This window comes from Pseudoliparis swirei, chromosome 12 (assembly GCF_029220125.1).
Source record: "Pseudoliparis swirei isolate HS2019 ecotype Mariana Trench chromosome 12, NWPU_hadal_v1, whole genome shotgun sequence".
NCBI lineage: Eukaryota > Metazoa > Chordata > Actinopteri > Perciformes > Liparidae > Pseudoliparis > Pseudoliparis swirei.
Genome location: NC_079399.1, coordinates 12,781,792 through 12,792,454, shown reverse-complemented (window position 1 = coordinate 12,792,454; position 10,663 = coordinate 12,781,792). Strand labels below are relative to the sequence as shown.

The 10,663-nt window shown below is 41.9% G+C and overlaps 1 protein-coding gene across 2 annotated transcripts; it reads right to left on the bottom strand.

Annotated features, from left to right (window-relative positions):
* Window positions 1–322: 322 nt before the first annotated feature.
* On the bottom strand, window positions 323–10,204 carry rbm25b (RNA binding motif protein 25b). Of its 2 annotated transcripts, XM_056428420.1 has the most exons (17): window positions 10,085–10,203; window positions 9,442–9,542; window positions 8,959–9,170; window positions 8,695–8,752; window positions 8,325–8,485; window positions 7,970–8,152; window positions 7,783–7,866; window positions 5,042–5,319; window positions 4,328–4,445; window positions 3,978–4,067; window positions 3,612–3,685; window positions 3,344–3,494; window positions 2,663–3,146; window positions 1,991–2,286; window positions 1,578–1,676; window positions 1,455–1,502; window positions 323–1,226 (listed from the first exon to the last, which is right to left on the bottom strand). In XM_056428420.1, the coding sequence occupies exons 2-17, from the start codon at window positions 9,518–9,520 to the stop codon at window positions 1,134–1,136; spliced, it is 2,508 nt and encodes an 835-aa protein (XP_056284395.1). In that variant the 5' UTR covers window positions 9,521–9,542; window positions 10,085–10,203; the 3' UTR covers window positions 323–1,133. The 2 variants fall into 2 exon arrangements, 1 of the variants encoding a protein (XP_056284395.1); XR_008833387.1 differs by lacking the exons at window positions 323–1,226; window positions 1,455–1,502 and adding an exon at window positions 1,756–1,852 and having other exon boundaries at window positions 1,585–1,676; window positions 10,085–10,204.
* Between the last annotated feature and the right edge of the window lie 459 nt (window positions 10,205–10,663).

Genomic DNA, 10,663 nt, shown 5'->3' with positions numbered 1-10,663 from the left:
TTAATTTATTGCGACCTGTTGGAGGAAACGGGACGTGTGCACGTCGTGACAGAACCAGGTGTAAATGCATCTTCATAACTACAAATTAAATGTCTTTACAGTTCAGTCTTGAATCTACGCAGCTACAATGACTTGATTCACGTAAACTTCAGTATACGTCAAGAACCATACATTTTAAAAAAGCTACAATATCTAAGACCTTGTTAAATGGCATTTAGACTTTTGAAATGCTCTTTAAGAGCCACCATGTGACTGGCAAACTCAAACCGTAGAGCTTTGTGAAATAAACTGGGTAGCAAAAGAAATCAATTGGTGCTTCACAAACGGTTATAAAAAATCAATTTTATTCAAATGTTCACAATACAAAAACAAATGGAGATCATCTTCACAAATTCTTGTTTTCCCATTCTTAGCTCCTTTTCTAATCGTGGTTTTGTTTGTGTGTGTGTGTGTGTGTGTCCGTGAGTGTGTGTGCTTTTACAGCTGCAGGGATGACCCGCTCCAATATTCATTCTGTGGGTCTCGTCAGTCGACGCATGTCAAATGACACCGAAGTGCTTTTTGAAGAGATCTACTTGCAAACAAATGAATCAGTAATGTGAAAAGGAAAAATAAAAAAGGGGATCAATCTGAATCAATGAACTCAAAGAAATCAATTGCAGTTGAGTCTAAAACCAAAAATAAATAATCCTGTAAAAAAAAACATCCCATCCTTGTAGTTATGTTTACGCTGAAGTCTAATTTATTAAAAAAAAAACATACCGTTGATAATTTGATTGCTTGTAAAAATCCTACAGATGACTCATCCCAAAAAGTGCGTTGGCATCTATTCAAATAAAAGTATCGGACCAAGAGACGTCACCTGGCAACGCCACGATGGTCCTGGGTGCCAGTCGACGGTTTCGTGTGAGAATTATTTCATCAGTCAAATAATTACGTACTGTTTATACACAAAAACACACCGAGAGTCAGAGAGGGGAGCAAAATAAACCTGAACCACCGGCGCTAACGTGAGAATGAGCAGAATCTGCAGTTGCAGTCTGGACACGTCACTTTTTTGGTGGCGACATAATTGCGCCACACTATTATACACAATGTATGAAAAGAAAAAAATGTAAATTCAGTGGTCTTGCTTATTTCGCCAATCCAATCTTCTTAGCTTCGGTTTCATAAATGAGTAACCTCCACATCTTCACGATGAAGACTTCCGCCTCTTCATCGAGAACCTTAAGCAGAAGACAAAAGGAAAATGTACACATGAAGAGGAAAGGAGGGAACTTTGTCTCATCTCTTTCATTATCTTACATACTATCGAGGCATTTGGTCAGAAATATCACGATATTGGATTTGAAGGCCTTCTATTCAGATGAATGAATTCAATGCCTCGAAAGATGTTCTTGGGGATCGTGGGAACTCTGCGTGTGAGGGGCTTACTCCTCCGTTACATGACTCACCATAGCAACATCATCCAGGATACTCTGTGGCATACTGTGAGCCAACACCTGGAAAAGACCAAACACCAGGGTCAGTTCATGTTCCACTTCTCCTCACAGGCACAGACTGGACACGAGGAATACCTTGGTGCACACGAAGTCCACCAGCGTCGCCTCTTCCTCTCCGATGTACTCGATGATCTTTTTATTGATCCAGGGTCGAACGCGTCGTTCCATCAACGTCTGAGCAGGACAAGAGGTGAAGGCACAGGGTGGTTTTTAGAAGTGGTGTTAACATCGAGTTCGAGTTCCAGTGACTTACAGAACGTAACGGAGACAATCAGAAGGCAGAAGGGATCAAATCCTTCAGACTCCTCCTGCAACAGGTGTTGTAGAGAATGGACTCAGGAGGACAAAGTCTGTTAATACACGTGTCACGTTCTGTATTAAACGACATGACTGTGCTTAATGCCCTTAATGAACTTGTCTGCTGAAAAATAAACGGGTTAAAAAACACAAGTTGAATGGAGCGCAGCACCCTGTTCTTCGCCGCTCACCGTGTCGACCATGGTCCAGTCCAGCGGGTACGTGAACAACTCGGGCTTCGCTGTGGGAATCTTCTCTATCAGGGTCTTGATGTGTTCGCGCTTCTCCTCCGTGTTGTCCCCTTTTATGCTGGAGAGCCCGGCCCCGTCCACCCCGAGGCTCTTGTCGTCGTCGTAATCCAGGGGCACCAGCTTCCGCTTGCGCGGCTGTTCGTCAGCCTCTTCTTCATCAAACTTGTCGAAGACGCTGTCTACGGGCAGCTTCTTCCTCTTACCCACGTTGGGCTGACTGGGGCTTCCTGAGGCGCCTGGAGAGCACGAGGAGCTTCATGAATACACTTTCACAAATTATAAAATTCAATCGAAGTTTTGTGACTAACAAAATGTACTTTCCACAATACAATTAATTCATACCAGTTATTTTCTGGATTATTCAATGAATCTTAATTTTGTCTATAAATAAGTAAAGAATGTCCGTTATTCTAACTCCTTATTTTGCAAATCTTTACAACGTTATTAAATAGACAAAAGCAGAAAATACCCACATTTAAGAAGCTTAAATGTGAAGATAAGCTTTGGTGAATTAATTGAGGAACAAAATTGTCTATGGACTAACTTTAGCGCTCGGTGGGAGCCCTCAATGCCCTCCATGTTATAATGACAAAACATTTATTTTAGACTCACCCAGTTTGAGACTGAGTCCAATCTTAGGCCGGTGTTCCTCCTGCGGCAGCGCCTCAGGGGGCGAGTTCTCGTGGGGGATGATGATGCCGCAGGGCGACTCGTCCCCAGGTGTGTTGGGGGACGCGCCGCCACTGGCCGAGGACACTGATGCTGTGATTGGCCGCATTGTAGGCTTCAAGCAAGGTTTTGTGTCAGGGTTATCTTCATCATTGTCACAAGCGCCTTCCTCGCCCTCCTCAACCTCGTCATCTGAGGGGGCGGGCCGGGACCGAGGTTCTGCTCGGTCCGGTTCCGGTTCCGGTTCCGGTTCATGTCTCCGGTCCCGGTGGTCTCTTGAACCCCTGTGGCCGTGGCCGTGGCCGTGGCTGTGGCGTTCCCGTTCCTTCTTGATCTCTGGCTCTGGCTCCGGCTCCGGTTCCGGCTCCGGCTCTGGCTCGGGGATGACAGGAGGTCGTCTCCGACGCTCCTCCTCTTCCTCTTCCATCTAGACCAATAAGAGACCGATTAACACCCAATTAGTGTTTGAGAGAAAAGAAGGTCACCGGACAATGAAAGCTGTAAAGCCCAGATGTGCAGAGAGACTCTGATGATAAAGTGACCTTCACAAAGACAACAGTCTGCATGCATACTCACTGCCAGTTTGCAGGCAAACACACAGACGGTATTATTCGGGAAGCCTACCCTGCGTAGCTCTGCGTCTGGGTCCGGATGTCCCTCGTCTAACAGCCTCTGTCTGATCTCCTCCAGCTCCTCCTTCTCTCTCTTCCTGTCACGCTCGTCTGCCTCCATCTCCTTCTCTCGGTCTCGGAGACGCTTCTGCAGCGCACTGCCCCTAGGGGTCGCACCACAAATAACAGCTTCAGAACAGCCATCGCTGCAGCAATGCATCTGCAACGACAAGTCAGATCTTTTTGATATGTTACGGAGCATTTTTGTGTATGTTACTCACCGATAGTACTTGGGGTCATCTCTCTCGTCATCATAGTCTTCAAGGAACTCTTTCAACCGTTTGCCCTCTTTCACCTAAACCAACACAGACCACACTATTTATCAAGGAATTTTTTTACTTTTTTTTTAAATGCCAGCAACCAGACATTGACACTAATAACTCATAGAATCACGACAGCCATGACTAAGTACGACGTAAGGTAACTTAAAGTTTAACCTCAAATGTATTATGTAGTGGATTTTACAGTGATTAATTAAAGAAATGTACTAGGTTTATGGTAAAATCAGGACATTTTCTGGCTTAAACGAGGACAATATGTACAGCACAGCCTCTCTGAACATCACTGGTCATTCGATGTGCTCTCACCATTTCTCGTCTGCGCTCATCTTCCCTCTCAGCCTCCTTGGCGTAATCTCGTGCCTTTTTCCTCTCCCTCAGCTCCCAGTTTTTTAGACGCTGTCATCACAATAGTATCAGGTCACAATCATGTTCAACCACAGCAGGCAAAGAGTAATACAATCCATGTTCTTTGAATTTGCCCGTGATAAAAAATACTTTTTGAATAGTTCAGGGTTGTCATATTTGGACAGACTGCATTTAATATACAATACATTTGTTATCTTGGGCGTCCCAAAAATTGTATACATGGACATTTAGAAACGTAGGATCTAGGAGGAGTGATTTCTGACCTAGGCAACCCTTTCGACCTTCCCTACCTCCTGATAAGCCGCTTCCTTGTCTCTGAGTTTTCGTTCCAGCTTCCGCCGTTCATACGATTCCTCTTCATCTTCTTGGTCTCGTTTCTTGTCTCTGTCTCGGTCTCGACTGACCTCCCTTTAAAAACAGAAAAGAGCGTAAGAATATATTATCCTCAAATATTGAATTGGAAGCAATGTACATACATTTAAAGTTTAAATTGGAGAAGAGACAGGAAGACTTCGATCAAGCACGGTCGATACAGCATGCCCACATGGTTCTAAGAAGAGGTTACATCAATGTGAGAACGCATGTGTGACTGTGTAGTGTCTATTAGCATCTATGGGAAGTTGTTACTGAAGCTTCAACTTTAAGTCTCTATATTATGTACGACTTTGAATACATTTAGTTGTAAATTCAAACAGTGGTCCAAGAACAATTGCATCAAAATCATGTCAGCACGCGGCCAAAGCTCCCATTTTGTTGCATTGTTCAAAAGCAGTGCAAATGGCTCAGCGTGTATATTTTCTTGCCAGTTGCACCGGAGTGCCAAGATTCTAGCTCGTCTCTAAATTGGTATTGTACAGTCGGCCCAAAGACTGCAGCCGAGACATTATTCAGACACTTTAGACATATACAACGGTTCATGACTGTTGTTTCCTGTTAGTCAGTTGACCGTACAGCTCTGATGTACGTGATTTAACTCGTGATATGAGTTGTTGTTCCCCCGTCACCTGGATCGGATGTGTTCGGGGGTCCGTTCACGACTTCGCTCCCGCTCCCGTTCCCAGTCTCTGTCTCGGTCTCGCTCTCTTTCTCTAGGCCTGCGGTCACGCTCTTTGTCTTTGTCTTTGTCCTTGTCTCTCTCCCGCTCTCTTTCCCTTTCTCGCTCCTTCTCCCTCTCGCGGTCCCGTCTCTCTCTTTCCCGCTCTCGTTCTTTTTCCCGGTCCCTCCGATCCCGCTCAAACTCCAGCCGCTCCTTCTCCCTCTTGTCCTTCTCTTCTTCTAGTTTCTGCAGAGCAAAACAAATACAGGTTCATCCAATGCCACAAAAGATCCAGTGAGTCTTTTCCGTCAAGTTTCTACTGTGCACAAATCGAGTGGTTTCCAGATGTTGAAAGGTTTCATTCAGGAACATACCCGATACTAATCTGTGCAAAGCTTGGAAGAGAAGCTGGAAAACTGGGAAAATCTGGAACGGATCAGAAGCTCCGCCTTACAGACAGACGGCTTCATCACCCTTAAGCAATGCGGCCGACTTTGCTGCTTCAAACTTGCAGTGCAAATGTAACTGGAAACCACTTCATTGGTCAAAAAGATCTGTGGAACATGTTCAACTTGAGGCATTCATAACGAGAAACAGGCGCAGCAAAAGACAATACTTTTTCTCTCCTTAAGTCTTCCTCTCAGAACAAGGAAGACAAAAACAGAAAACAGGCGTCAGCCGTTTGTTGAACTAGTTGTTTGTGACTTACAGGTGTTGAACTATGGATTCAGCCGTTCGCTGCCCCTACAAGCCTTTTAAGTTAGGCCTGGGGGGAAAGCAGGTCACACGGTATACAAGGGAAAAGCAATATGGGATTCTGTCTTGCTTAAGCATCATCATCAACTAACAACCTTTCCTTCGACTGGGTAACATGGCATTTGGTAATCAAGAAATGAACATCAGTTATTTATGTACAGATAAATGAAATTGTAGAAGCAGTCTTACCCCTGCAGAAGTCGTCAGCAGCTCCTCACAACTCACTTCAAAGCACACAGACATACATGCATCCCAATTCTGCATTTTTGGGCATTACACTCAAGGCTTTAAGGTGTAATTTGGATATAAATGTTTTTAAAAAGCTGATGCATAATTAGAGTATTCAATACAAAGAAACAAAATACTTAGATTGCAGAACAATTACTTTTAAGGCACTAATTAAACAGTTCTACAAAGTAAAGTACGGAAAGTGCAACAGTAGAAATTAACTCAAATTTCTTAAATGCATCACATTGATATGCAGCCGCACAGGCAGTCAGCTGTTATTCTGCAAGAGACAGACTCATCTAAAAGCCTTGGATGTAATGCAACTCAAGAGACGGAAATGTATGACACGAGAAAGAAGATGAGGCCGTAGCAATCATTTTAGAACTGTATTATCTCAGGTTAAGTATTATTACTTATGTGCTTTAACTCAAGCACAGATTGTGTCTGATTTTCAATTATGCAACTGGTTTGAGTCGTTTACTTACCTCTGAAGAGAGTCTACTAGGGATTGCTTAATAAATGCAGTCTATCAGACTGTGCAATCGTATTCTTTGGAGTCCGTCGTGTTTGTTTTTACAGGCGATGTTTTTGCAGAATGTATTGTCATTTTTAAAAGCCAAAGCAATTAATTGGAAAAGGAAAAAAGACAAAAAATACTGTCAACTTCAACAGGGTCAAATCCTCTATGTGAAGATCTGCTTCTTTATTTTAATCTTCTGACCTGGTTGTAAGACTGTTTTTTGGTAAAATGTCAGCTTTTAAGAGAAAGGATGGACTGTTAACAGTACATCCTGTACAGTTTGGAAATATGTACATGAACTCACTGATCTATCTGAAAGAAAAGAAAAATAAAGCAGAGTGTAAGACGAAGAGCAAGAGATGAGGGAGACGTCACGCACACATACAGAGAGCACATACCTTGTCAGTCTTCAGATCAGGGTGCTGCTGTGGAGAGGGCGCCCCCCACACTTGCATAATAAAAGCTACAGCCAAAGGCACTGCAGTGGTTATTGACAAGAGTCCTTGTGCTTCAACATGAACACCATTAAGACAAACCAGAATTAACAGAGGACTCGCACAGGTTCACCAACTCAAGCACCACCAGTAATGTAACAAACGGTTGGAAGGAACTTTTCTTTTGTCAAATGGTTGGCTGAATAAAGATCATCGGAAGCCCTGACCGAAACACACAAAAGTGCGGTTCAGTTGCCCCTATGCAAGTCCTCAAGAGGGGGACGCCCAATATAAGTATATAGTAAATAAAAGCTGATACTTACATCCTATCCTCGCAACTTTTTCCAAAGCTCTGAGATTCATCTTGCTTTAGTCACCATATGATCACTATCATAATGGTGGGGTTTAATGAATAGATTAGCTTTTAAGTAACTTTACATCGTCTCCATGCATTTTTGTGTGATGAATGAAGAATGGATTTAAAAGTCACACCTATAGTTTCATTACGCTGGTCACAGGTGTCAAATCTGCCTTCTTGTGGTGTTTGAACATTTAACAAGGAAACATTTCATATAATATGGGGCAAATTAAGATGTTTGGTGGTATAAATTTTAAGGAATGCCAATTTGTAGCATAGTATGCATGTTATTGAGATCAAGAAAAGCTTTATAAATGTCTCGACTAGATGTGCAATCTCTAGGAGTGAACTATGTGAGCAGTTGCTGTCCAAAACCTGTAATGTCAACTACAAGATCAAAGGAGCCACTTTACCTTGTGAGTATCTCTAAATTTACTAATTTCTCTGGAAATCAGGTCTCTCTTGTCGTCCTCCATATCAATAGTGTTAAGGTCGTCCTAAAGAAAGGGGAAAAAAATCAAACAAATGAAGACTTTTACATTTTAAATTACAAAAGAAGAACAGTGCATGTCAGGGAGGAGTAAACAGAAGTTGGTATACCTCTTCTTTTTTATCCCTTTTCCTCTTCCGTCGCTGGGAGTCTTCATCCTGTGAAGGCGCGTGGAGTTCTGCAGCATATTCCCTCATCAATCCATCGATAGCACCTTTAATAATCTGATCCTTCTTCTTTGACTCCTCGTCTAGAACATCTTCCTCATCATCTCCATCTTCGGCCTTCTCATTCTGCCAGGACGAGAAAACATCCCAGTTCAGTTTCACTTTTATAAATAATCGTTCATTGGAATTTCATAAAAAATTTGATATGCGGACAGCGATATATAGATCTGGAAAAAGCTTTAGGGAATTAATAAAGGCACGCTAATAAACGTCATGCGCTGAGAATACTAAATTATACCCCATTCGTTGTCTTTTTCTTGGCCTTCCACTCATCCAGCTGAGCTTTAGTTTTGGCATCCACCTTTACCAACAGACTTTTTTCTCCAATCGGCAGGTCATGAAGCAGCCGCAGTGATCGCAATGTGGACTCTGGCTCCTTGTACTCACAAAACCCAAAGGCTGTAAAAGATATTGAAATGGCAATAGATATGACAACAGGTTCATCTATGGTCATGAATGCTTTGATGGGATGATAAATATAAATGATTGGGTCATTTCTGGTTGGTTTTACATGAAATAATTGTGAATTTAGAGCTGATCACCCAAATTAGCCCTAGATTAAATTAGATCCTGATGTAATGAAACTTGATGTATGTATTTTGAATTACCTTGAAGCTTGCCAGACGCTCCTTGGACTCTCTTCCAGCTCAGAACAATTCCACATTTCTATATTGTAAGCACAGATGGAGGAAGAGTTCAAATCTCAGGTAGAAGTGAATACAAATAAAACCGACAGCACATGATCCCGTTTCAGCAGGTTGCCCACACACACTTATATAATCAAATTCCATGATATTAATAGTTCCATGCTCAGTAGATTTCCTTTGTATTTTACCCGAGTACATATTTGTAAATCCTTTCCCGTTACTTACCGCGAGCAGCTGTCTGATCAACATGTCTGAAGCTTTCTCTGATATGTTTCCCACAAACACTGTGGTAGTAGGGCCGCTGTTCTCATTGTTGTCTCTGATTCTCAGGATTTCCTTTTTATGGATTGCTGGCTTACTGATAATTTGCATAGTAGGCATCATAACTGCAGAAGTGGGGGTCATGATGCCGACATGAACTGGAATCATTGGCGTTCCTACAACAGACACAGTAAATACACATCAACTTGTGAATTTAAATTGTAAATTGATTGTACACGAACAAAGCAGTCTGGAATTAAATACGTTGTGTTAAAGTAGCATCTTAATATCTGTAGTTTATATAAACTACCAACACTGAAGGCCTCTAGCTATATGATCTGAGAGGTTGAAGGCTGCAAGTGTCCCTTGTAAAACTGGTACGTTTCACAATTTGTTCAATCCTGCAATAGATAAAGTAAAACAAGCTATACATGTATGGTTGCTTACCTGAGGGGAAGCCAGCAAACTGAGGGGGCATCCCAGGAGGTGGCAACAGCGGCCGGTTTAAATGAGGGGGGAAGGACATTCTGGGTGTGATTCAGACCAACCTGGAGGAACAGTAATTCACATTAGCAGTCTACATATACCAATATGTTAAACTCCCACTTGAATGAAGTCATCAAAACTATGAAGCAGACATTTAAAAAATACGGTTAAAACACCAACACGCGTGTTGTCTTCTTTTCGTTAAAGAACACTGCCATGTTGAGACGGAAACATTAGCTGGAAAAGCATACAAATCTAAAATCGATTTAGGACTTTTGCTATACAACTGTAGCGCTACTTGGGAGTCAGGTTTAACTTAAGGTTCGCTAGCTTAATATTACGCCCCGATGTTTGTTCATTGTGACTTTGTTTAAGCGAGACATATTGTGTTTTAACTGAATAGCTCAACCCTTATTTAAGTTACCAAAACAACTAACCTAGCTAACAATTTAGCTGAACCTAGCATTAAGCACGCTACCGTACCCGGCACAACTAAGCTAAAATAAGCTAATATTAGACAGTGGTGTTGCCTAACAAGCAAAACTCACTTTAGCGGACTCAATGTGGGCTCGGAATAAAAGTGAACATGCACATGTATACATACCCAAAACTAGGTGGCGTACGAAGGGGAAAAACAGATTTTGCAAGGTTATTAATAAGGGAAATATCTGTAACGTCCCGAATGTTGGATTAGCACGCTACACGCTAGCTAGTCGCGGGCCTTCAAAAACATTTACGCATGCGCTCTGCGTCGCAGAGGACAAGAGCGCTTGTTTTGTTCATCCGGACTGGCAGCTGGCGGGGCTAGACAATATGAGTATTACTACCTATAAAACTACCACGATATACAAAACACCACAATGAATGTTTTTAAAGTACTTTTATTATTGTTGGTATAACTAATTATAGTGATGGGGATAATAATAATTATAATAATAACGTGTATGTTATTAATGTAATAATGTAATTATTATGCTATTAATAAGTTACCTAATTAGTTATTGTATCACCTCCGAAACATGTTGCAATTTTCAATCTTTCCGTTTCACTTTTAAACCCCTTAAAATATCTCTTATTAGATCAGGTGAGGCATCAGAAACAGCTGATAAACACCAAACATATCATGAATACCAAGTTTTCATTTGAGTTCAAGACTGCACATATTACTTATTGATTATTGATT

Bases quoted from the DNA above. Each gene is read 5' to 3' on its own strand.
- rbm25b (XM_056428420.1), bottom strand. From the start codon at position 9,520: ATGTCCTTCCCCCCTCATTTAAACCGGCCGCTGTTGCCACCTCCTGGG. The intron at 4,068-4,327 runs GTAGGGAAGGTC...TTGTGATGACAG, and splicing joins AGGAAGCGGCTTATCAGGAG to CGTCTAAAAAACTGGGAGCT. The intron at 3,495-3,611 runs GTGAGTAACATA...TGCGACCCCTAG, and splicing joins GATGACCCCAAGTACTATCG to GGGCAGTGCGCTGCAGAAGC.